Genomic DNA, 27,786 nt, shown 5'->3' on the forward strand with positions numbered 1-27,786 from the left:
TATCAACATATTGGCCCAGAAATTGGTGTCGGGGGCTTCCCGCGGGTGCAAGCCCCCGACCTACACTTAGCTAGCGCGCCGACATTTGAAGCCTGGGCCTGCTTGCATTTCCTCTGTGGCCCGGTCCAGTTCCCGGCGCGCTGTGCGTGCGTGATCCAGCGGCGTAGTTAGTTCGATGAGCCGGCTGGGATCACGAGCACTGGGCAACCAATTGGAGGTTGCAAAAGTTCATTCATGAGTTTGATAGTAAGAACTGTCAAACTCATGAAAACTCCGGGCGCCCAAAACAGTACTTAAACTTGAAATAAAAATTTTAAAAACATTGCACTACTTAAATGAACTATAATTAACTTTAAAAAACTATTTTAAACAATAATTTTAAATTTTGAAAAAAATAATTTTATAAAAAATCGGGGCTAAAAATACACTTACCTTAAAGTCTTAAAAAATAATAAACCTGTGGAAAAAATGTTCCAATTTTAATTAATAGACCACTTACCTTTTAAAATGAAGTCCTTACGTCTGCTTTTTTCATTCGTAAAAAGTTGAGGCCTTCACGCACGGGCAAATCTGTAAAAAAGACGGAAGTTAACGCGCACGCGCAGACTCCTGCGCGCACGCGTTCGACCTCTGAACCCCTTGGTTCAGAGGTTCGGAAATGCCAGTTTCCCACGCATGCGTAGTGCATGCAAGAAACCGGCACTTCCATTAGGTCCACGCGTGGGTACTCTGTCCGTACTCACGCGTTGGGACCCGAATTACTGGGCCATTATTTTCTACCTCATGTACTTATCTAGCTCCCCCTTAAATGCAACTTTGCTATTTGCCTCGACCACTCCACATTGTGGCAAGTTCCACATTCTCGCCACTATATTCAAATTATAAAAGTAGTTTGCAAAGCAGACTCAGTGTTTAGTTTCATATCAAATCTCATCTCACCAAGTATTTGATCGTATTGCTTCGAAGAGATTGAAGAAACACCAGTGTGAAAGACATGAATATCCAGTTAGATCACAAGGAGGTACTATTGTTACTGCCCTGGGTACACTAAGAAGAATAGGACAGTGTGAGTCAACTCTCATAAAACTAAGATGCTGAGACCACTTACTGGAGTGAATGACACCACTGAATTCTAGAAGGTATCTACTCCAATGCAAATTCATAACAAATTATGCTGTCTGACCTGTCTATTTCCAGTATTTTCTGATTTCTGTTTCAGATTATAAGCATTTGCAGCATTTCCTTTTTATTTTAACATTCTTCTATGTTAATTGTGGATTCCTGGGCTTCAAATGTGTTAATGTTATCAATTTTACTTAATGTGTGAGGGCACCTCAAAAAATTTAGTGTGCTTTGAAATGTATCTGATCAGTTGTGTGCTTTAGCACATAATGGCTCGGACTTTACGGTCAGCGGCGAAGCAGAAGCGTTTGCCGCTGGCCTTGAAGAAAGCTGCCCAGAGATCTCGCAACACGTAAGTGATTTCAGTGCAGTATAGTGGGGAATCCCTAACACGATCTGCTGAGACGTCAACAAGCTATCTAAGCAGCCAATCACATTGCAGAATTCTCACAGACAGGGAAGCAGGAAATGAGAGCCTGCTTTTATTCTGACTTTTTAAAAATGTTAAGAGAGCAAAAACAAAGATTGGAGCTCTCGCATGGGGATAAGGTAAACCTGAAATAAATATTAACAAACTTAAAAAAAAAGAACTTTTTTTCATAAAGTTTCTTAAGTTGACACTCCACAAAATTAAAATCAGTTTTTCAGGGCTATAATGTTTGTTTAGCAGTCAATATGCTGTTAAAACCCTAGTTACACCTAATCTAACAAAGCCCAACATTTAATGGGGCATTTAACATCGATATCATTGCAGAAATGCCCACATTGCAGAAATACCCAAGTTTTCATCAGTTTCACTAATTATACTGATTGACGGACATGGGGTGGGTGGGGGCGTCGGTGTCCACAGAGCAGCCAGTGTCAGAGTAGTGAATGACTGACCGCAACTTCAGGATTTCCGCGTTTAGATGCACATGCGTTACATCCTGAAGTTGCAGTTAGTTTCAAAGGGTAATAACGTCGAATGCTGTTAGTTCGCCGTTATTACCCACCGCAAATTCCGACCTAATATTTATTTTCTGGTATGTTTGTAATCTGTTCAATGATTGCATTAGGTTTTCTGAGAAACCTGTTGGTTATGTATAAATTTTACATATGATATCAAAAGTTCCACTTTCTCTTGTGGAAAACATAAATCAGTCAGTTAGAGGCTAAACCTGTCTTCTGTTTAGTAAAAAGTATATGCAAGAGATAACCAGACAAGTATTTAATTAGGGCTGCCACTTGTACCAAGACCAAAACTGGAACAGGGGGGCAGATAAGGTCATGGCAGCAGTTTGAATTTGATATTTTTTTTGTTGACAATAATAATTCATTGAAGATTTTAATAATCAGAATCTCTAATTATAGCCTCCACATTATAAAATACAAAAATAGATTTTCACTTTAAAAATGGTTTCAAGGATCAAAATGATCATTTCATTGTTGTCCTGGAAATTCCTGGGTCCCCAATGCAGCACTCAGTCTGGTAGAGAAGGACTTATGCCTGCTGAAATTGGAGGAGGGATACATGGAGTTAAAGGGATGACCAGGCTCTTGGAAGAGGGAGTGGAATGGCTGCTGCTGAAGAAGGAAGTCTCTAACGTCGCTGATGCTGATGTGGAAGTGCTACTGGCCCAAATTAGAGTGAGGAGGGATGCAATAGTTGGAGTACCAGGGAAACAAAGTCACTTGGTAGTGCTCATATCAAATGCTTCACATCCTGCAGTGCATACTAGCACAATGAAGCCTCACATCCCGTGTCTTTGCCACTCACCGTTACTATCATCCATTCCAAGAATCCTGACTGACTCCTTGCATCCTTTTTAAAAACTAATTTCCTTACTACTCAGGTCAATGCCTTTGTATTGACAATAGTGGTGAGATGACCAGTAATTATTGTCTCTTTATCATAGATGTATCAAACAAGATCATTCAAGTAGATATGAAGAAAGATACAAAAATGCCAATTAGACGACATAACATTGAGCTACCAATGTCTCCCTGCTCTACACCCTCTCGAATATTCCTAGAAGAAAGTCAATGCAGGTATTTTATTTTTGTTTTGAAAGATAACCCAATCAAATTTGTGAGCTTGTGCTGCTTGCCCCTGTGATAATACCTTTAATGGGTACCAGCACAAACAATTATGCATCCAGTATAACAGTGAATGAAACATAATGGCCATGAATTTAGAATCATAACTGCACAGAAGGAGGCCATTTGGCCTGTCGAGCCTGTGCCGGCTCTCTGCAAGATCACTTCAGCTAGTCCCACTCCCCCACCCTTTCCCCGTAGCCCTGCGAATTTTTTTCCTTCAGGTCCTTATCCAATTTCCTTTTGAAAGCCACAAAGAATCTGCCTTCACCACCCTTACAGGCAGTGAATTCCAGATCCTAACCACTCACTGCATAAAAAAGTTTTTCCTCATGTCGCTTTTGGTTCTTCTGCCAATCACCTTAAATCTGTGTCCTCTGGTTCTCGACCCTTCCGCCAATGGGAACAGGTTCTCTCTATCTACTCTGTCTAGATTTTGAACACCTCTATCAAATCTCCTCTCAACCTTCTCTGCTCTAAGGTGAACAACCCCAGCTTCTCCAGTCTGTCCACGTAACTGAAGTCCCTCATCCCTGGAACCATTCTTGTAAATCTTTTCTGCACCCTTTCAAAGGCCTTCACATCCTTCCTAAAGTGAGGTGCCCAGAATTGGACACAATACTACAATTGAGGCCAAACCAGTCTTTTATAAAGGATCATTATGACTTCCTTGCTTTTGTACTCCATGCCTTTATTTATGAAGCCCAGGATCCTGTATGCTTTTTTAACTGCTTTCTCAACCTGCCCTGCCACATTCAATGATTTGTGCACATATACCTCCAGGTGTCTGTTCATGCACCGCTTTTAGAATTGTACCCTTTAGTTTATATTGCCTCTCCTCGTTCTTCCTACCAAAATGTATCACATAGAAAAATAGGAGCAGGAGTAGGCCATTCGGCCCTTCGAGCCTGCTCTGCCATTCAATATGATCATAGCTGATCCTCTATCTCAATACCATGTTCCCGCTCTCTCCCCATACCCCTTAATGTCTTTTGTGTCTAGAAATCTATTTATCTCCTTCTTAAATATATTCAGTGACTTGACCTCCACAGCCTTCTGTGGTAGAGAATTCCACAGGTTCACCACCCTCAGTGAAGAAATTTCTCCTCATCTCAGTCTTAAATGTCCTACCGCGTATCCTGCGACTGTGACCCCTCGTTCTAGACCCCCCCCAGCCAGGGGAAACATCCTCCCTGCATCCAGTCCATCAAAACCTCGCATTTATCCACGTTATATTGCATCTGCCATGCTTCTGCCCAATCACCCAACCTGTCCAAATCATACTGGAGTTTCTTGGCATCCTCCTCACAGCACACACACACCCAGCTTTGTGTCGTCTGCAAACTGGGTCTGTATTCACGAGCGTTTAGAAGAATGAGAGGGGATCTCATTGAAACTTATAAAATTCTAACAGGACTAGACAGACTAGATGCAGGAAGGATGTTCCCGATGGTCGGGGAGTCCAGAACCAGGGGTCACAGTCTAAGGATAAGGGATAAGCCACTTAGGACAGAGAGGAGGAGGAATTTCTTCACCCAGAGAGTGGTGAACCTGTGGAATTCTCTACCACAGAAGGCAGTAGAGGCCAATTTATTAAATATATTCAAAAAGGAGTTAGATATATTTCTTAAGGCTAAGGGGTCAAGGGATATGGAGAGAAGGCAGGGACAGGGTACTGAATTTGGATGATCAGCCGTGATCTCATTGAATGGCGGCGCAGGCTCGAGGGGCCGAATGGCCTACTCCTGCTCCTATCTTCTATGTTTCAGTCAACCCAATGCGCTTTAACCAGTGCTTTGTTGACTGAAGCGCTTTGGGACATCCTGATGACACGAAAGGCGCTATATAAATGCAAGTCTTTCTTTCTTTAAGCAACCCTTGTTTATATCCCTGGCCAAGAAAAAAAGAGTTCCCGGGATTTTCATAGAATGATTCAGCACAGAAGGAGGCTATTTTGCCTGTGCTGGCTCTTTGAAAGAGCTGTCTAATTAGTCCCACTAAAGGGTAGTAATACCCTTTCCGCATAGCCCTGCACATTTTTCCCTTTCAGGCAGCGCATTCCAGATCATAACTCGCTGCGTCTAAAAAAAAAAATCTACTTCCCCCCCCCCCCACCGCCCTGGTTCTTTTGCCAATTACCTTAAATCTGTGTCCTTTGGTTACAGATGCCTCTGCCACTGGAAACAGTTTCTCCTTATTTACTCCATCAAAACCCTTTCATGATTTTGAATACCTCTAGTAAATCGCCCCTTAACCTTCTCTGCTCTAAGGAGAACAATCCAGGCTATTCCAGTCAATCTCCCCTGCACTGTCTCCAAGGCCTGGGCGCCGGTTATTCTGTATCTCGTTGAGACTCCTCTCGATGTCCTGGGTTTATCCCTCAAGCATCACTAAAAACGGATGAGCCGATCATTTATCCCTTTTATGCGCTTTAGGACAAGTGAAAGGTGGTATAGAAATACCAGTCTCCTCTTTTGCAAGTAAGAGGGCAAGGAAGGAAACTGAATAATAAGACCTTGTACCTCTGCCCATTACTGTGGGCTCGATTCAGGTTCAATCCTGCTCCTCCTCCTGTCCCTGCAACAGCACTGAGCTAAGCCATAGCCCATAATGAGCAGTGCTCAAAGGAGGTTGGTTGCTAGGTGCTGCAGTCACATCATACAGCAGTGACCTTTCAACCCACTGGTCCCCTTTCTGCAGGTGGTGAGCTGGGACATCCTGTGTCCAAACACATCCCATAATGAGCAGTGGTTGCTGGGTACTGCAGTGATGTCATAAAGCAGTGAGCTTCAAACCCACTGGTCCTCCCTTTGCCCCTTTCTACAGGTGGTGAGCTGGGAACATCCCGTGTCCAAACGCATCCCATCTGTTCCGTGTGAGGCTCCCAGGTGAAGGGCTGAGGCCCAGAGTGTAGAACCCAACCAAGGCTGAAAAGAGAGAAGGGGGGTGTCAGTCATGGGCTGGGGATTCAGTGACTGCAAGCTTCAGTTTTAAAACCCTGTAGATTTCAGGAAGGGAAGGCTGAGGTGTTCGGCAGTTTTAGGATCTGGGGAAAGAATGAGGTGTGGATCATGAGATCAGTCTGGATTTCAGCAGAGTGAGGATGCAGGGGGAGAGGGAGATCGCATAGGGTGGTGTATTTGGAGCACAAGGAGAACAAGAGAGGAAAGGTCAGAGAGCAAGAGGTGTTGAGAGTCCAATTCTGTGCCAGTCCCTCCTATTGTACATCCCCTGTATCCACCTTTTAATGGAGGGGGAGCTCATTTCAAACCGGACCACAGTTGGATAAAATGAGACGTCAGGGAAACGGAGAAGGTTAAAGATCTAAATGGGTCGTGTCCCATTCCAGAGACTTGAGCACAAAAATCTAAGCTGACACTCCAGTGCAGTACAGAGGGAGCGCTGTACTGTTGGAAGTGCCGTCTTTCAGATGAGACGTATATAATAGCAAAATACTGCGGATGCTGGAAATCTGAAATAACGGCAGAAAGTGCTGGGGGTGCTCGGCGGGCCGGGCGGCGTCCGTGGAGAGAGAGGCAGAGTTGACGTTTCGGGTCTGTGACCCTTCATCAGTTCTGGTGGGGGGTCCCAGACCTGGGGCATTGGCTCGGTTTCTCTCTCCGTGGATGCTGCCTGGCCTGCTGAGTGTTTCCAGCATTTTCTGTTGTTGTTTCAGATGAGACGATTGGACACTAGGAATTAAAGGATATGGAGATCAGGCGGGAAAGTGGAATTGAGGGCGAAGATCAGCCATGATCTTATTGAATGACGGAGCAGGCTCGAAGGGCCGAATGGCCTACTCCTGCTCCTATTTTTCTATGTTCGATGTTCCTCATACGACAGTCCTGCCATCCCAGGAATCAGTCTGGTGAACCTTCGCTGCACTCCCTCTATGGCAAGTATATCCTTTCTTAGGTAAGGAGACAAAAACTGCACACACTACTCCAGGTGTGGTCTCACCAAGGCCCTGTACAACTGTAGTAAGACATCCTTGCTCCTGTACTCAAATCCTCTTGCAATGAAGGCCAACATACCATTTGCTTTCCTAACTGCTTGCTGCACCTGCATGTTTGCTTTCAGTGACTGGTGTACAAGGACACCCAGGTTCCTTTGTACATCAGCATTTCCCAATCTTTCACCATTTAAATAATACTCTGCCTTTCTGTTTTTCCTACCAAAGTGGATAACTTCACATTTATCCATGTTATACTGCATCTGCTATGTATTTGCCCACTCACTCAACTTGTCTAAATTGCCTTGAAGCCTCTTTGCATCCTCTTCACAACCCCACCTAGTTTTGTGTCATCAGCAAACGTGGAAATATTACATTTGGTTCCCTCATCCAAATCATTGATATATATTGTGAATAGCTGGGGCCCAAGCACTGATCCCTGCGGTACCCCACTAGTCACCGCCTGCCACCCCAAAAAAAACCAATTTATTCCTACTCTCTGTTTCCTGTCTGTTAACCAATTTTCAGTCCATGCCAGTATATTACCCCCAATCCCATGTGCTTTAATTTTGCACACTAACCTCTTATGTGGGACTTCATCAAAGGCTTTCTGAAAATCCAAATACACCACATCCACTGGTTCTCCCTTATCTATTCTACCGGTTACATCCTCAAAAAACTCCAGTAGGTTTGTCAAACACGATTTCCCTTTCATAAATCCGTGTTGACTTTGTCTAATCCTGTTAGTTTCTAAGTGTCCTGTTATCACATCCTTTATAATACTCTAGCATTTTCCCTACTACTGATGTTAAGCTAACCGGTCTGTAGTTCCCTGTTTTCTCTCCTTCCTTTTTTAAATTGTGGGGTTACATTTGCCACCCACCAATCTGCAGGAACTGTTCCATAATTTATAGAATTTTGGAAGATGACAACCAATGCATCCACTATTTCCATGGCTACCTCTTTTAGTACTCCGGGATGCAGATTATCAGGCCCTAGGGATTTATCAGCTTTCAGTCCCATTAATTTCTCCAGCACTATTTTTTTACTGATACTAATTTCCTTTAATTCCTCCTTCTCACTAGACCCTTGGTTCCCTAGCATTTCTGGGAAGTTATTTGTGTCCTCTTCCGTGAAGACAGAACCAAAGTATTTGTTTAATTGCTCTGCCATTTCCTTGTTCTCCATTATAAATTCTCCCATTTCTGACTAACGGACCGACATTTGTCTTCACTAATCTTTTTTCTTTTTACATATTTGTAGAAGCTTTTACAATGTGCTTGTATGTTCCTTGCAAATTTACTCTCATACTCTATTTTTCCCCTCTTAATCAATCTCCTGGTCGTTTTTTGCTGAACTCTAAACTGCTCCCACTCCTCAGGCTTGCTACTTTTTCTGGCAACTTTATATGACTCCTCTTTGAATCTAATACTATTCTTAATTTCTTTTGTTAGCCATGGTTGGGCCACTTTTCCTTTTGCATTTGTCACTTTGCACTTTTCTGTGTTAAATTTCATCTGCCACATGTCTGCCCTTTCCACCAGCCTGTCTATGTCCTCTTGAAGTCTATCACTATACTCCTCACTGTTCGCTATACTTCCAAGTTTTGTGTCATCTGCAAATTTTGAAATTGTGCCCAGTACACCCAAGTCTAAGTCATTAATATATACAGTATCAAGAAAAGCAGTGGTCCTAGTACCAACCCCTGGGGAACACCACTGTATACCTTCCTCCAGTTCGAAAAACAACCGTTCACCACTACTCTCTGCTTCCTGTCACTTAACCAATTTCATACCCATGCTGCCACTGTCCCTTTTATTCCATGGGCTTCAACTTTGCTGGCAAGCCTATTAAGTGGCACTTTATCAAATGCCTTTTGGAAGTCCATGTACACCACGTCAGCTGCATTGCCCTCATCAACCCTCTCTGTTCCCTCATCAAAAAACTCGATCAAGTTAGTTAAACACGATTTGCCTTTAACAAATCCGTGCTGGCTTTCCTTAATTAATCCATACTTGTCCAAGTGACTGTTAATTTTGTCCCGGATTATCATTTCTAAAAGCTTCCCCACTACTGAAGTTAAACTGACTGGCCTGTAGTTGCTGGGTTTATCCTTGCACCCTCTTTTGAACAAGGGTGTAACATTTGCAATTCTCCAGTCCTCTGGCACCACCCCCGTATCCAAGGAGGATTGGAAGATTATGGCCAGTACCTCTGCAATTTCCACCTTTACTTCCCTCAGCATCTTAGGATGCATCACATCTGGTCCTAGTGACTTACCTACTTTAAGTACAGCCAGTCTTTCTAGTACCTCCTCCTTATCAATTTTTATGCCATCCATTATCTCAACTACCTCCTCTTTCACTATGTCTTTGCATCTGTCTTTACCAAGGAAGATGCTGCTGCCAGTGCTCTTTTCCTTCTTGTCTTCAGGACTTACACTATTGTTTTGCTGTTATTGCATCAAAAGAGAGAGAATTGTGCTGTTATGGTGCTCAACACAAATTTCCTTGATCTTTTTAACAGTGCAGATCTTATGCTCATCAGCTCATTTGCCTAACTACTGTTCAGGCTTACGGAAGTTTCCCGGGTGTAGGCTGCACCTCAATTCGTGTAACTTCATATGTGTAAGTGAGGAGTTGGTGAGCTAAAGGGTTGACTGATCACAGGCGTCTAAGGAACTTTTTTAACCCTGTCACAGTTTTTAAATCACTGACACCTGCACTTTATTTTCCTGTAATGCTTTCCTCTCCCCAGAAAAATATTTTGGGATACCAAACTTCCCCCACCCCCAAACCCACACGCAGATTGACTTTAGACAAAGGATGGCTTTCCCAATGGGCAGACTGCTCTATGCCACCATAATGCCCACCTATTGTCATGCATATTGAGAGCCTGCCTCTGAAAGTGCTAGGATTTCCAATGGGGCTGTAAAGGCCGTATCCTGGCAGATCTGAGTTCCGGCCTAAAATCTGGTCTCCCCACTGGCAGTCCTCCACAAAATGATCCTTTTTGTTATTACAATATTAAAGGTGGCTGTCAAGGTAATTGCTGCCATGAATGCTTATGGCGCTGAGTTCTTCCAATCACCAACAGGAAAGATCTGCCAAATCTCCCATCTCGCAGTTGCATCACATAGATCACAGGTGCCTGGCTTGCGTGGGCCTGCCAATTCATCTGTATCGCCATGGAAAACGCAGCAGCACGAGAGATCCCTTCACTTTTACCATCTGGGTGATTCCCTCAAGTTAAATGCATTATTGATGTCATGCACGTGACAATATGTGCCCCTACCCCAGTACCACCACCTTCACGAACAGAATAGAGTTCCATTCCATGAATATGGAGCTGGTCTGTGATACACATGGATACCCATTACCATGGCAGTTTCTATGATTGATTCATTTTATGCCCATTCATGGAGCCACCATTATTTCAAGGGTCAGGAAGGCCAAGGTTATTCACTGCAGCTTTGGCTGTTTACCCCTTTGAGACTTCTAAGGGCAAGACCTGAAGAGCACTTAAATTAGGCACATATTCCTACCAAGGCCTTGGTGGAGCAGGCCCTCAGCAGCCTGAAGCAAAGGTTCTGACTCCGATCAATTGGAAGAGTGTAGCAGCTTAGTCTAGCCAGGTTGCCCTAAATTATTGTTGCCTGTTGCTTCTTAACCAACTTTGCTCTTCAAATGGCCTTTACCGTAGAGCAGGTGGAAGACAGGCACCAGCATCCAAAAGCGGAAGATAACACTGATCCTGAGATGGACTGGTTTGCACAAGGAACCAATCACTCAGCTAGAGTAATCAGACAGGCTGTAAAAGAAGGCAGTAGTTAAATGCCTGAAACATCTGTTGCATCTGTACATACATCCAATACTTTCCAAATAAAGTATAATATCCAATGGCCTCAGAAGAGTAGCTACTGGAATACCACTTCATTTCTCCACAACTACTTTATTCTGCTCCATCCCAAATTAACTCTGCACATTAAAGCGCCAGTTAACTTAAATTTTAACTCCCCAGCAACATGAAGTGCACTTGTATTCAGTGTATTTTGGTCCCAGTGCTTCCCCTTATTGAAAGTGTATGGTGTATGTCTTCTACTTGTATACCATGTGCACTTTCTAAGTGTTTCCCCAGTGGGAGGTGGCAGTGAGATGATTGGCTGTTGGGTGTCCATGTCTGCCAGCAATGAAACAGGTTGGAGAATTAGGGTACAGTATTGCAACTTTATCTCCAACTTGCATTCATGCCCAGTGGGGCTGTGCATTTGCAGTGGAGTCTTGTGAAATTACCCTTCATAAGTTAGGTAATTGGGACAGTTGTGAATTAATTCTTGATTTTCCATGGCCTGACTGCAACTTTTACTCTACTAATCTATGTGTTATTGAAGTAACTGATATTCTATCTGGCACGCATTGTCTAATATCTCACTGTTCCTCATCTGTCAGAACTGGTACACTATCTTAATCCAATTGTGTCTGCCTTTCTGACTGTCAAAATTTCTGTCCCAATTGAGGTCTGAATTAACTGAGAAATAATTTATCGAATTTGCACTGCTGGCAGGAAGCCTCATCCATTGGCCATGCCTATCAGGACATCACTGGTAGATCCCACGATTTTCTGATATCTGCAGCTGTTGGGTGAAGCACCCTACTAGCGGCACAAACTCAGAAAATTGGCTCTCCACCCAAATTTTCCTTTGCTGATAACTTCTGTAAATCCACTATTAAAGCTTTCTAAATAGAACTTTATTGAAAAGCAGTCTCCTCTACTGTCTCTCAAATTATCCATCACCTTTAAAGTTCTGACCTAATCGACAATTGGCAGACATACCCACTTCTTTGGTGATCTTGTGGCTTATGCTGTGTGCCTCTGTCCTTTTATTGCTCGCAATGTCAATTCCTCTCTCCACTATTTTAAAAGAGACACTAACTGATTTAAACTAAAACAAATCAGTTAATGCCTCAGTTAAAATAACAAAGCGAGGAATTCAATACATATGCGTTAAATGTTCATATGATAACAGCAATTTCCAGTCTGTAATAAGCTACTGCAATGAAAGAGTAAACTTTACTTCCAGGCAAATTAGAAGTGATTCTATCTATTTATTTATTGATATCAGTGATTTTTTCAAGCTGAGTTAACTGTAAACTAAAATTAAAGAAATAAATATTTTGTACATCTTAACAGTACGCAAGAAAATGAATGGAGCAACAGAACAAAACATTTTGCCAATACGGCAAACTTAAAATATGGGGAGGTGAGTGTCAATCTCAAAATCCACTTGATGAAACAGAACACTTTGGGTTCACAATCTGAAGTAGTAAAGTAACTCCTAGAATTTTACAGTAAAGCAAGCATTCGACCCATTGCACCTGAAAGAGCTTCGTCTTATTCCCTGCCATTTCCTATACCCTTAAGTTTTCTTTCAAATATTTATCCATTCCCCTTTCAAAAGCTATTGTGAATTCTGCTTCCACCACTGTTTCTGGTAGAGTATTCCATACCCTAACAACCCTTTGTGTAAAAATATTTCTCGTAACCTCTCCCTTTGTTCTTTTGGTGGTGATGATCTTAAATTTAGGTGCTCTAGTTACCTACTCACTGATCAGTGGAAATATTTTTTCCTATTCATCTTATCAAAATCCCTCATAGGTTGAACATCTCTATCAAATCTCTTAACCTTCTCTATTCTAATGAAAATAGCCCCAGTTTCTCCAGTGTTTTCTCATAACTAAAGTTTCTCATCCCTCATATGTCTTTTTGATGAGATGTTAAACTGAGGTTTCTCATGGCATGAAGAAGAGCAGGGGAGTTCTCCCCAGTGTCCTGGCCAATATTTATCCTCAGCCAACATCACTAAAACAGATTCTCTGGTCATTATCATATTGCTGTTTGTGAGAGCTTGTTGTGTGCAAATTGGCTGCTGCGTTTCCTATATTACAACAGTGACTACACTTCAAAAAGGTACTTCATTGGCTGTAAAGCGGTTTGGGACATCTGGTGGTTGTGAAAGGTGCTATATAAGTGCAAGTCTTTCTTATATCATCTCAGGGAATCTCTTCAGCAGCCTCTCCAGGGACTAGACATCCTTCCTAAGGTAAAATGTCTAAAACTGGACAAAATATTCTAATTGCAGCATCATTTGACATACAATTGTTCAATGCCTATACAGTACATTGTTTAAACATCAGCAAAGAGCCCATGGTGCACTCAATTTTTCATCCTTTTAAAATAGATAATATGAGCATCATATCTTAGACCGGGGGTAGAAAGCAGGAGACTGCATGGGGTGTTTTTAACACTGCTGCAACATCTGTTCTTAAACACTCGTGATGGCATTGGAGGTGGGGATTAGCATTGCATTTAAGCAAATCAAATGTATGTTTAAATACAATATTCTCTAGGTAACTATCTCTTTAAAATGTCTACTGGAATACAACAATCAACTTGTCTTTGCTGACTACTCTCATGGAAGCTTTAAGTTATGAATAGAGTACTGCAAAATATATGGAAATATGCAAACTGGTTGGGGGATAAATGTTGTTTCCAAATGCATCATTGAGGAAACATATGAAGAGAGGATATATATTTGATTTCAGGCTTGGTAAAATGGGACACCACAGAGAATATCGTAATTCTCACATTTTCCATTCCCAAGTTGTATTGTTTTGGGTTTAACTTGTGCTTTTGAAACTTTTAAGCTGCACTGGTTGTACCTGCTGGGGTAAATACAACGAAGGGTGATTTTCTCCTTTTCATTAGGTTTCAAGCATTCCTTTGATCCATGAACCACAGACTCAGGCAGATATATTTTACAGATGGATCCCCGGAACATGAGTGTTTTCATCTGTCCAATAATCTCTCTGTTACTACTGCCATTACTCCATTTCCCTTGCCTTCAAAGAAATGACAAATCCTTCAATGCAATACACATCCTAGAATATCACAGTACCTCAGGCCTCTATGCCCTTACCTGATCATGCAGATGTCTATAATCTCCATTAATATATGACAATGAGATAAGTGTACCTTCTCTTTTATTGCAACCAAGTCCAGAATGATCAATAGCCATGCTATTCCCTCCTTTTGTTATTTCTTCAAAGAATTCTAGAAGGTTGGTCAAATATGACCTGCCTTCTGGTAATCCATGCTAACTGGCCCTGATTAACTTGTGTTTCTCCAAGTGCTTAGTAATTTCACAACAGATTCTAGAAAGCTAATTCCATGCTCCAAGCAGAGAGCTGCACTCACAGGGAACAATGATTGGAGAATCAGAATTACTATTTTGTAACCCTATCTCTGACCTGTGCTCCCTGTGGGCTTAGCTTCCTTGCTGGGAGCATGGGATCATAAAGATTAGCCCTAGTTTTCCAGCAACTGAAATAAGATTGTGACCTATAATTTCATGGCTTATTTTTATCTTTTTTTTTTAAAGAAGGGAGTGGAGCACCCCCCCTTCTCATTGAGAGGAAATTCAGCCCCGGCCCAGAGCCACCCACTCTTTCTCCATAATCTGTTGGCCCTCTCTTCCACACCCCACCTCCGTCTCCCTCAACTTCTCGTGCCCTTCCCCATCTTCCATCTCCTATCCCTTACGCACCCACTTCTCTCCCTTCAACCGCCTGGATCCGGTTATCCCACTGCCTTCGAACCCTGCTTGAACTGAATTCTGCATTTGGTCTCCACTCCCTGTGTGCAATGCCACAGAGATTGACTAATACTCTTCATGTTTGTACGAGCTTTCCTTTTTATTATCTGCCCTGTTTTTTAGCTTCAAATTTAATCTAATCTCCTTGTTCATCCATCCTGGCCTTAATACCCTTTTTTGTGTAATTGGAATGTAATTAATTTGCACCCTTTCTATCTCTCTTGTTTCAGTATTTCCCATTGCTGATCTATGGTTCTGTTTGCCAAGTTTTCTTTCTGAGAGCCATTTTATTTTGCTGTAATTTGCTTTTTTCCAAGCAAGTACCCATGTTCTCAATTTTTGTTTCCAGCATTTTCTGTTTTTATTTCAGATTTCCAGCATCCACAGTATTTTGCTTTTCTTTTTCCTTTTCTGTTTCTTACATTAAACTTAATTATAATGTGATGACTGCTTCCCAAATATCTCCTTACTTTTAGGTTGCCTACTTTGCTTCATTACCCAGGACTGGGTCAAGTACTGCTTCCTTACTTGTTGGAGTACCAACATATTGCCTGGGAAAACAGTCCTGAATACACTGCAAAAAATAATCTCTCCTTTCTCACCACAAACATATTTCCTATCCCGATCCATTTTTGGATAATTAAAATCTACAATTACAACTCCGTTGTTAATACACACCTCTCTAATTTGTTTACAAATTTCATCTTTACTATCCTTTCCATTGGTTGGCAGTTTATGATATACTTTCAGAAGTGGAACCAACCCCTTCAGCTCAGTGCAAAGTGTTTGGAGCATTTCTCTTTTCTGTTCTAATGCTGTGTTATTGTGTCTCATTAATACTGCTAACACTCCTCCCTTCCTTCCCTATCACTCCTGAAAGTTTTATACTTGGGTGTATTTAATTGCCAATTCTGACCCATGAACAGCCCCACTTCAGTTATTACTATTGTTATAATTTTCTATTTGAATGAATGACACAAGTTCACCCATCTTTTTCCCTGTACCTTGTGCATTAATATACATAGTTTAGATTCTCTTGCTTTTACAACCTTTCTTTTTTTTCTCCCACATTGTGATAATTTCCTTTTGACTACATTGCCCTATTTAACTTCCTTTGACCTTTCTACTCATATTATCAATACAGTTCTATTAAACTTTCCTTTCTAATTTGCTTACTCTACAATCTTGCTTTTCCCTTCAGTTTAGTTCAACCCACTCCCACCCCCAGCTTTAGTTAACATACCTCTGTTCAGTTGTTGGCTCTTTCATCAGTTCAGCTCACTCCTGCCCCAAAGCATGTCCCAATATCCCAGAAATCTAAACAATTCCCTTTTGGCTGTGTCTCTAGCTGTGCATTCACTTCCCTAGTCTGGCTGCTGGTGTTAGTAGTAATCCAGGGATTCTGATCTTCAAAGTCCTGCTTCTTAATCTACTTCCTGATTTCGAGAGCTCCCTATATAGGACCTGAATCCTATTCTTCCCTACATCATTGGTTTTAACATGACCCAGATGATATCTCTTACCTAGAAGTTCTGGGAAACCTTCCTCCTTCCATATAATGTTGAGTGTTTCTAACTTTTTCTCAAGCTCAGTAACCTTGACCTCAAGTAGGTCTTATACTTGTGGTTGTCCTAGTTTCCAGAAACCCTACTTAATTTAAGTTTCACACAACACTGGTTTCAACTGTTCTTATATCATAATAAATGGACTCACAGGCCATAGAACACGAATAACAGGAAATAGTTTCAAGCAAACTACACTCGTGTTGAACTCCAGTTCAGGCCAGTCAGTTGCTTTCTCACTCCACAGGCCTGTCCCAATGTGATTGCCTTGTACAATCTACCTAAAACGTCTCAAAACGTCAGCAAAAACAATTCAAACACAGGTACCACTTCTAAATCAACAGGAGAAGGTGAAGTCAGGAGGGTGAATCCAATGCCATCACGAGTGTTTAAGAACAGATGTTGCAGCAGTGTTAAAAACACCCCATGCAGTCTCCTGCTTTCTACATGCCCACCAAGATGCCACCAATCATTTCTGCAGTCCTTGACACACCTACCTGGTAACAGTTATGGAGAACTGTTCTCATGGGTTCTGGATCAGAGTAGTGCCATCTGCTGCAAGTATATCTACCATTCACATGCAGCGTAGGGATGGCACGCCCAATGATAGTAACAATCAGCTGCGGTCTCAAACCTACTTCCACCTCCCTGCAGGCAATGTTCAATGTTTATCAAAAGGGCTGGTGTCTGAAATGGTCTCTTTGGAGCCACCTTGTACAGAACCACCTCCACTTAGCCACAAACCTGATGCTGAGCTGCTCCATCATTTGCCTGCAGGTTCCATTTTATGCTTCCACATTGGGCCTCCTTTCACTTCCTTTTTACCAGTCACTTCTTGCAGCTCTCTCCTTGGCAAAAGCTTGGAGGCTTTCCAAGGACTGCAAGAATTTTTGCCCCTGCCTCCCTTTAAGTGTCCACATCCTTTTACATTTTACCTAAATTTTACCAGTTCAAGCATTAGGCGACCTCCCTGCACACACCCAATTGTGTGAAACCAATACACGACACTTAGTTTTGCACTTGTTTCTACCCATTTGGAATAAAGTGCACCTGTACTGGAAAATCTAGGCGTCTCTCTTTTAACTCACTACTCAAAACCCATTATCCTATGTACATTGTGTAATCTTGTCATTTTAATAGGTAATTTAATTCAGTTTTAGCTTAAATGCAATTTACTTCCCTAAGAACATTTGTTTTTGAAAGAGATTATGAATGCCTTTTTGTTTCATTATACCCCTAGCTTTTGCCTGAATTGGAATCGGATTCTCTGGAATATAATGTTATGGACAATTCGTGTTCTTCAATGGATAGGTTCAATGGATATCTATTGCCAAATTCATGGACCTCTGCTAAAACCTATCCTTTCCAAGAAAACCTAAGCACAGAACTACCTACTGCTTGGGACTTATCCTTTGACAATCAGGAGCATTTACAGGTTTAAAAAGTTATATTTACATTTTTATTTTGGTGTTAACCATTTTAATTTCACTACTGCATGCATTCTCATTAACAACAAGAAAGCACATCCCATGTTATGATGAAACAGAACTACTCCTGCAACAGATGTGCAGAATTTGTGCCAATCTGAATACCTGGGGAAATGCCAGATATCTGGGCCCCATTTCTAGACACTCACTAAGTGCAATTTTTCCCTGGAATGGCTCAATACTATTCTATAAAGGAACCAGATACGGAGTGGGACATTGAAGGAGATCACCATTCAACCCCAAAATTCTACAATTGGGATTGGGGGTAACCAAGCCAAGGAAACTGAACGGCTTGCCCTCTCCACTCTCTGGAGCTACAGTAAACAATTTGCTTCAACTTCCTCATGTACCATGCGACTAAATGTATACAGGTTTGACAGTAGTGATGTAAAATAAAAATAAGAAACATTTAAACACAGTATAAACTACTTTTTTTTGTCTCCTCCCCTGGAGGCAGAGATTCATGCTGGGGACAGTACCAAGGGTATTTCTCAAGAAGCCATTACCCAAGTTAGTGGACTAGATTTTCTGATTGTAACACTAGTGGGTAACCCATTCATTTTAAATAGGTTACCGTTGGCATTACAATTGGAAAATCTAGGCTAGTAAGTGTTAACAAGTTACTTGACTGTGGAGGGGATCATAATGCCGGTCAATCCTACCGTCACCCAAAACACACAGGCACTTTCCAGCAAGTGTTAGTACGCAATGAACAAGAGTGGGAATCCTGTGGATTTTCCTCTACCTAGCCTGGGGACAGAGGTCAGTTGTAGGGACCTACCAGCATCTCAACTGAGATCAGCTAACTAAGCACAGATCAAGGATTGAACCCAAGACCATACTCATCTGGGTGACTCCATTCTACATGGGACAATTTCTTTATGAACTGAGTCGCTATGGGAGTTCTTTTGCTGTTTTTTCATTTGTTCTTGGGATGTTGGCATTGCCACGTTGGCAAGGCTGCATTATTGCTCATCCCTAGCTGCCCTGAGAAGGTGGTAGTAGATCTCCTTGAGTATGTTTGTACAAATGAGTGGCTTGTTATGCTACTTCAGAGGGCATTAAGAGTCAACCACATAAGGACAGCCACATGTAGGCCAGACTGGGCAGGGGTCCATGAAGGACATTATGAACTCTGGCAGCTTTTATGGTCATTTTTTCTATTGCTCGTCCATAAATACCAAATTTATCAAATCATGGTCCTCCTCAGTCAAATATTCAGCATTACAGTATAAATTGTGTTAGAAGTTAGGAATGTTTTGGCAGTAAGAAAATAATATTGTATCTTCATTTTCTTTTTTTCTGAAATTTTTAGCAACGCTTTCTTATCCAAGATGGCATGTCCACATTGACTGAGCCCACAGAACACACTGTTGTGCATACTGATCATGAAAAGATTGTGCCAAATTGTAGGACCTTACCCAAACATTCAAATGCCAGGTAGGTATGAACTGTGATAAGCTAGGAGACTTTGGAATTACATTTTTATATGGCTTTAGTAAACAGGCCAAATGTATTTTAAAGATTGTCTTTAGCCAGCAGTATCTCTAAGGGAGGCTCATTGGCCTGGGCTTTCTGATTGAGGGGTACCTCTAGTGGGCAGGATTTCCGTCTGCCATGGAGATGTCGCCCCGACCTTGGCCAATCTTCTGGTTCCCAGGTCAGTAGCATGCTTCCAACAGGGAGTTGTACTGACCAGGGCCGGAAACTAACTGCAGTGAGCCAAGTGGCCTGCTGCAGAGGCTGAAAGAGGCAGTCCCTGAGTTGCCTGAATAATCTGCAATTGTTTTAAAATTTTTAACGCTGTTCCTGGGGCCTGTGCAGAGTGATTACACAGGCCCTTCTCCAGAAACAACTCAGGGGCCCACTCCTCTGACTTTTGAATGCTGATCACCATGGCCGACAAGATAGCTAATATTCAAACAGAGCAAATTGTCATTTCATTGGACCAGACTTGGAGTCTGTGGACAATTCTTGTCTCCATATTATAAAAAGGATATAGAGGTACTGGAGCAGGTGCAAAAAACATTTACAGGATTATGCCAGAACTGAGAGGTTATACCTATCAGGAAAGATTGAACAGGCTGTGACTCCTTTCTCTAGGCTGAGGGGTGATCTGATAGAAATCTCCAAGATTATGAAAGGGTTTGATAGGGTAGACTATCAGTTTGTACTAGAAGATGTTTCCCCTTGTGGGGAGACCAAAACTAAGGGTCATCAATATAAGTTAGTCACTAATAAATCTAGTAGGGAATTCAGGAGAAACTTCTTTACTCAGAGTGGTTAGAATGTGGAACTCACTACCAAAAGGAGTAGTTGAGGCGAATAACAGATGCATTTAAGGGGAAGCTAAATAAACACGAGGGAGAAAGGAATAGAAGTTTATGCTGATAGTATTAGATGAAGAGGGGTGGGTGGAGGCTTATGTGGAGCATAAACACAGGCATGGACCAGTTGGGCCAAATGGCCTCTTTCTGTGCTGTACATTCCAAGTAATGTGCCTACAAAACTGGTACAATACTCTACCTGGTTCACTAGTTTCCTAGCAGCAGACAATCAAACAGGAGATCTTACAGACACTGGTTTAGACTGCTTTATGAAGTATCGGAGTAATTTATAGTGTGTACTTTCCAAATTGGAATGTTCTTTAAAAAAAAGTGCTCTGGCCTGTAAGGGACAGTGCAAATTGGACATCAGTAACCGGAATAATGGCAACAATACTGTCTCAATTATAAAAAGCCATCAATGACTGATATAGTCCTTCAAAAGTTATTACTGAATCTGCTCCCACCAACCTTCCAGGCAGTCCATTCCAGATTATAACAACTCTGTAAACAAAAAAATCTCTCCTCATCTCACCCCTGGTTCTTTTGCCAAACCTAAACACATTTTTATTCATAGGTTTGAATCAATATTTTGGTGCTAAAAATCTTTGTCATAGAAATTAATGATTTGTTGGGGAATACAGATGAAGTTCGTTGTGCAACTGCTAACATTTGAGGATAATTGTGAAATGAAAAAGAATCTAAAGCTTCCTGATTTTTTTAATTTTCAAAGGATGACAATTATTCTTTTCATATAAAAATACATTTAATATGTTAATACTTCTTTACTTTAAGGTTGTTACAAAGTTCCTTGATGGAGAGTTCAGGTCTTCATTCAAACAATGGTGAAGAATATGTTTCCTTTGCTTTGCAAGATACATTTCCTTTATCTCAGAAAGGTACAACACAACTTGCAACCACGAGTCAGAGTATGACTTTCTATGGCAGAGATTTACCTCTGACTCCGTGCTTCAACTCAGAAAGTAGTCAACCTATAGCCAGCTATATATCGCAAGAGAAGTTTATGCATAATCCTTTGGCTCCAGCTGAAACCAGTTTTAAAATAAATACTCCCTATAAAAGAAGTGATATGTATACAGCTTCAGTTGTAGATCAGAAAAGTGTTATTCAAGACAGAAAAAATGAAAGTATTTTCACAGAACCAAAAACCAATTTATTTAAAGAAGCAATTGAGAAAGATCATTTTGGTGAAAATAATTCACATGAGCAGTTTCTGGAAAGCAACTTAGAAGAGTCCAAAGTTCAGGAAAACAATGGCTTTTTCAGAGGATTTGGGGAAACTTGGAGACCCTTAGATTACAGAGGAACAGGTTGGTATTGTGGAATACCATTATACATACTATTTGTTTGAAGATCTCTTCACTTTGAATTCAAACCCAGATGGCCTCCTGTGCTTGGGAGGGAGTGCAGAGGGAATACCAAATTAGGCTGTTGAACATAAGAAAATCCCTGAACCCATGCATTTGATTGCTTTCCAATTGCAAATTTTACCCAGAACTTAGCTCCTAGTCCATAACTAATGCAAACAGAGAGCATGAATGTTAAGGAAAATGGTAGAGTGAAGAGAGACCAGGAAACACACAGAAATCTATTCTAAATATTCAATTTTTAAAAGAAAATACTGGCATTAGCATGAAACAATGTTTTCAAGTACACATGGAAGATAAAGTTTTAAGTGTAGAATAGCAGCCCTTCTACTCGCTTGGTTTAATTCCTATCTAACTAATCGTAGCCAGAGAATCACCTGCAATGGCTTCTCTTCCCATTCCGTTACCTCTGGTGTTCCCCAAGGATCTATCCTTAGCCCCCTTCTATTTCTCATCTGCATGCTGCCCCTCGGTGACATGATCCAAAAACACAGCGTCAGCTTCCACATGTACGCTGATGACGCCCAGCTCTACCTCACCACCACTTCTCTCGACCCTGCCACTGTCTGTAAATTGTCAGACATTCAGTACTGGATGAGCAGAAATTTCCTCCAACTAAATATTGGGTAGACCGAAGTCATTGTCTTTGGTCCCCACCACAAACACCATGCCAGAGCCATCGACTCCACCCTCTCCCTATCATCTGTCTGAGGCTGAACCAGACTGTTTGCAACCTTGGTGTCAAAATTGACCATGAAATGAGCTTCCAACCATATACAACAAGCCGCATGCAATAAGACCTGGATGACGTTCAGGCTTGGGCTGATAAGTGGCAGGTAACATTTGCGCCACAGAAGTGCCAGGCAATGACTATCTCCAACAAGCGAGAATCTAACCACCTCCCCTTGACATTCAACAGCATTACCATTGCCGAATCCTCCACCATCAACATCCAGGGGGTCACCATTGACCATAAACTGAACTGGACATGCCACATAAATACTGTAGCAACAAGAGCAGGTCAGAGACTAGGTATTCTGCTGCGAGTGTCTCTCCTCCTGACTCCCCAAAGCCTTTCCACCATCTACAAGGCACAAGTAAGGAGTGTGATGGAATACTCTACACTTGTCTGGATGAGTGCAGCTCCAACAACACTCAAGAACCTCGACACCATCCAGGACAAAGCAGCCCACTTGATTGGCACCCCATCCACCACCTTAAACATTCATTCCCTCCACCACCGGTGCACCGTGGCTGCAGTGTGTACCATCTACAAGATGCACTGCAGCAACTCGCCAAGGCTTCTTTGGCAGCACCTCCCAAACCCGGAACCTCTTCCACCCAGAAGGACAAGGGCAGCAGGCACACGGGAACACCACCACCACCTGCAAGTCACACACTATCCTGACTTAGAAGGATATCGCTGATACTTCATCGTCGCTGGGTCAAAATCCTGGAACTCCCTACCTAACAGCATTGTGGGAGTACCTTCACCACACGGACTGCAGCGGTTCAAGGCGGCGGCTCACCACCACCTTCTCAAGGGCAATTAGGGATGGGCAATAAATACTGGCCTTGCCAGCGACGCCCACATCCCATAATCAAATTAAAAAAAAAATCTATGCGATAACTAAGACCGCCTATTTCCACCTCTGTAACATCGCCCTTCTCCGCCCCTGCCTCAGCTCATCTGCTGAAACCCTCATCTATGCCTTTGTTATCTCTAAACTTGACTATTCAAATGCACTCCTGGCTGGCCTCCCACTTTCTACCCTATGTAAACGTGAGGTCATCCAAAACTTGGTGCGAGTTAGGGCATGGGCAGCCAAGTCCCGTGTATCCATCACCCCTGTGCTTGCTGACCTACATTGGCTCCCAGTTAAGCAATGCCTCGATTTTAAAATTGCTCCACCATTGATGGCCGTGCCTTCAGCTGCCGAGGTCCTAAACTCTGGAATTCCCTCCCTAAACCTCTACTTATCTTTCCTCCTTTAAGACGCTCCTTAAAACCTACCTCCATCTGCTCTAATTTCTCCTTATGTAGCTCGGTGTCAAATTTTGTTTTATAACACTCCTGTGAAGCGCCTTGGGACGTTTTACTACATTAAAGGTGTTCTATAAATACAGGTAGTTGTTCTTGGTTACTGAATTACAAAACATCTGTGCATGTTACCATTGTATATAGGCTTTATGCCTACTTTCTATGAGTTGGCTTATTTATTAGAACAGATAGTAAGGTAATTGTGTCTAATTGAGGTACAATGAAGCAAGTAAATTAGGGACACCTAAGGGATTTGCATCAGGTATTTTTTTTTGCAGGCGTCCTTATTTTCAAAATGGTCATTGTATGTACTGTAAAAATTGTCTCAGCAATCTTGAAGAACCAGCACCTAATCAGCTGCAGCAATGCTAAGAACTTATGTTTAGAACCAAATATAACAAAACTGATGTTGCAACTGGAACCTGTTCCTAACCACAGACAGACGGACAACCATACTTCATGTGGTCGGGTGCGAGCGCGTCTCCTGGCATGCGTTATCAACAAGGTTGCTTTTGGAAGCAGCAGCTGCAGGGGTGATGTAAACCTTGGATACCAGTATGGACAAAAAGGAAACCAGTAACAATTCACTGGTCATCACGCCCTTCGGACTCAGATACAGTACGCACTTTGAACATTTTAAAGTGTGACGTCAGGCTGTCTCGTGTTTTAAGTTGTAACGGTTTGGTACATTGAACACTGTCCGTAGTTCGTAATTTGCGAGTGTCCGTGGTTTCAGAGTGCCACTTGTATATTTTACAATGCAAGTTAGTTGGGTCTCTCAATTAGTGTCTGTTTTTTGCAGATGTCTGTTTTTTGGGAGTGTCCGTTTATAAAGGTTTCACTACATACAATCCTCAATTCCCCACATGTGCTTTTAGTATCAACCATCATTATAGAGTTAGTGTTAGAAAGTCTGTCAACAGTACAAAAATTGACTGCTAACCTTAGGTCCTATTTTGGAAGATTTATGGCAGCTGTACCGTTGACTACAACTTTTTGGTACCTGAACCTAAAATTCCATCACGTCAGTAAACAGAATGCAGTATTGCGATGTGTAGTTAGGTGTCTGCACTAATTTGTGATACTTAGGCTACTTAACTGTGTATCTTGGACTCCTCTTTCTCCCTCCCCCTCCAAATATGTCTTCAGTTGCCTTTGTCAGTTGCTCTTACAGCAAGTTGTTATCTGTTCCAATAATATTACCCAAAACCAAATGGAGGTTAATACAATCCTGGTAAGGGGTTACAATTCCCTCATTCTTCCAGCTAGCATTGTTTTTGTGTACTGTAATTTACAATATTTTATGTAATTGAGAACCATTTTGCACAGTGATACTTTCAACGATAAACTGAATGGCCTTTTCACGTCTGTTTTAATCAGGCAATGAATGATTGGTTTTGAAGTGAGTAATCTTTCCGATGTTAGAAATAGAAACAGCTCATTGATTCAAGTAATGAAATAATTTTTTTTTCTGTAGTGCTGAATGATTCATTTGAAAGTAGTCAATCTCCCAGCTACTCGCCAAAAGAAACGGAGAGTTGTTGTAGTGCATTTTCTGACATGGTGAGTATGCAGCAGTATCATTTAGAATTTTGTGATATGTACGTTACTCATATGTTTGCTACTTTTTGCCATAGGTGAGGGCAAACAATAAGCATGCTCCTGACCTGTCGACAAACACCACACAGGGTCACTCACAACTTTTCCTCTCCCACCGCACCAGAATTTAATTTCATTCTAGGTTCAGAATGTGAATTGGAACACTATTTCAGAAAGACTCTCCCAAGGTGGATGCCACAGACACACGCTGCTGAGTGAACACAGCAGAGTTGCCAACTGTGCTCAACCAATTTTGTCATCCTCATTAACCAGTGCATTGAGTTGAGCACCAATATTGAGATTCCAAAGGGAAACTGGCACTAACCACAAAACCAAGAGGGAGAATAAAGCATTGGCCAAGAACCTCTCTGTCTCTCCCTCAAATCTCCAGCAATTTTTGACAAATTCCTTCAGTGCTTTGCCCTCAGCTATTGGAAGATTATCTCAGTTAGGTTTTAAGATAGTCATCACAACATCTCTTTGTAATGGGATTCCAGCCCAAGTAGCACAAATCTATGGGTTATGGTTCCTACCCATAACACTGGTTTCAGTTTCAGTAGACACACGTGACGCCAACATCAGACAAAGCATTTGTGCTTTTGGAATTCATCAAATTGCTTGAAACTAATGGATATTTTTCTGATTTCCAAGTAACTGCCCTGTATTCTGTGGGGAAAAAGGAAGTCCGAGTTTCCCTTAAAATGCAGACATAGGCCTAGAAATTCGGTATAGCCGCATTTGGGGCGCTGGTCCTGGCGATGCGCAAAGTTTAGCGCCACCTAGCGCGATATTGGGTTGCAGCGCCCCTAAATCAGGTGCTGCATGCTACTCTTAAGGCGCTAACCCGGCGGCGCAACCCAATTTCGCGGCGGCGGGGCGCAGCGAGGGTGCGGTTAATCACTTTCCCTGAGACACAGTGGCGCCGGCCAGCTCTTAAAGGGGCAGGTCAATTGGCATCACCAGACACACTCACTGCCTTGTAGGCCTTCAAAGCGGTGGGAGCCTACCTGTGGCGCACCAGCCCAGCAAGCCATGGAAAGGGTGAGGCAGAGGGCGGAACGCCTCACTGATGGGGCATTGGATGCTTTGGTTGGCGCAGTGGAATCAAGGCCAAGGAAGATGGTCGGAATGTGATTTGTTTTGGACAGTCTCCCGGGTGTGAGAGGCAGTTATGTGTCAGTGTATTAGTTTTGCTTTCTGTTGCCATAGCTTTCTCATGTTTGAAGGAATCACATTTTGTATAATGAAACACTTTCTTCATTTACAATGGCCATGCCTGCTATTTACATGCATCTTGCCCTTCACAGGCTTGGGGGTATCAGACCGGTTCCATTCCTGTTCTTGGAATGGCAGCAAGCATTCCGTGAGAGGGGCCTAGAAGCTACTTCTGATCAGCCTCTGACGCGCAGCCTGAGAAGAGCCGCTCGCGTAGAAGTTCAGGCCAGCAGGCATATTCTCAGCCGCCGACAGAGATGTCCTGCACCTTATCTGAGGCTGCAGATCTGGCTGAAGCAGCTGGCACAGCTCAGTCACCACCTCCTTTCTAAATCGCAGCCTTCCGACACACTGCTCCTCCGACATGTTCATGTAGGAAAACCCTGCCAGTGTAAGGTCTGCTGTGGCGATGCCTGCTGGCCCTCCTCCATCTGGCCATGCCCGCCCCCCTCTCCCAGCATCTCAGTGCCCTTTCCAGATGATTCAGCAGCAGGACGTTCCCCTCCAATGCAGCCCCCATAATAAGTGCCCACAGGAAGGTTCCCCGTTGTCAAGGCTCACCAACAAGGTGATGGCCAGAAGGCTGAAGATCGTCTGCCTGCACTGGCTCAGTGGTCAAATGGCTCTCAGTGTGCAGCTCAGCAACTCTTTGGCGCTCTCGAGGAAGTTGTGCTCCAAAAATGGCTGCCGCTTTTAAACCACACCAGTCCCCTTTAAATAACGCTCCTCCAGCCCGAGAGCGACTTGGTAAGGTCCAGGTAAGTTGTCACTATTAGCGCCAGGCGCTACGGAGGGGGGCGCCACTGAATTTCCGGTCCGGGGCGCCCAAAAGGCGTTGCACACTCAAATGACGTCATAATCAGCCTGCACCCATGAGCGGGTGCTAAGATTTAGCGCCGGTGCTAAATGCATGCTCAATATGGGGCTAGGCACCCTGCGCCCGCTCGGAAATTGGCTAGCGCCCCACTTCTCGGCCTCTTTAGGCGTTAATCGGTGGCGCTAACAACCGAATTTCTCCCCCATAAAGTCATAGCAATAATAATGCATGAATTGTATCCCAATTAGGAAGCTAGTTATCTGGGCACTTGGGTACCAGTAGGGCCACTATTAAATATTTCTGCAGATCGGATTTTTTAACTTTTTCAGCACAGACTGCACAAAATCATTTTGTAGAATCTATGACAACTACGGTGGTTTGAAACTAATAAAGGGAGGCCTGGGTGGCTGATTCATCAGTGATATTTTACCAGAAAATATGGGAAGTTTTAGATTCAGGACTATGATTTGGATAGAAATAGAACCAAGTGAGGGCAGTCCTGCCAAGCTGGCCAGTGGAGAAGAGGCATTGACACAAAATGGTGTCGTTTAC

The 27,786-nt window shown here is 42.6% G+C and overlaps 1 protein-coding gene across 1 annotated transcript in view; it reads left to right on the plus strand.

The window, feature by feature from the left end:
- The window catches only part of LOC147105622 (uncharacterized), a 53,902-nt gene that overhangs the window by 6,228 nt on the left and 19,888 nt on the right, over positions 1-27,786 (plus strand). Inside the window, exons 3-8 of the mRNA XM_086010927.1 lie at positions 3,018-3,150; positions 12,341-12,410; positions 17,604-17,798; positions 19,166-19,290; positions 20,970-21,505; positions 25,081-25,166. Of these exons, the coding sequence (XP_085867053.1) occupies positions 3,018-3,150; positions 12,341-12,410; positions 17,604-17,798; positions 19,166-19,290; positions 20,970-21,505; positions 25,081-25,166 (1,145 nt within the window). The remainder of the gene's footprint in view (positions 1-3,017; positions 3,151-12,340; positions 12,411-17,603; positions 17,799-19,165; positions 19,291-20,969; positions 21,506-25,080; positions 25,167-27,786) is intronic.

The sequence above is a fragment of the Somniosus microcephalus genome, chromosome 17 (assembly GCF_052327205.1).
Source record: "Somniosus microcephalus isolate GS21.2 chromosome 17, FLI_Smic_1.0, whole genome shotgun sequence".
Classification (NCBI taxonomy): domain Eukaryota; kingdom Metazoa; phylum Chordata; class Chondrichthyes; order Squaliformes; family Somniosidae; genus Somniosus; species Somniosus microcephalus.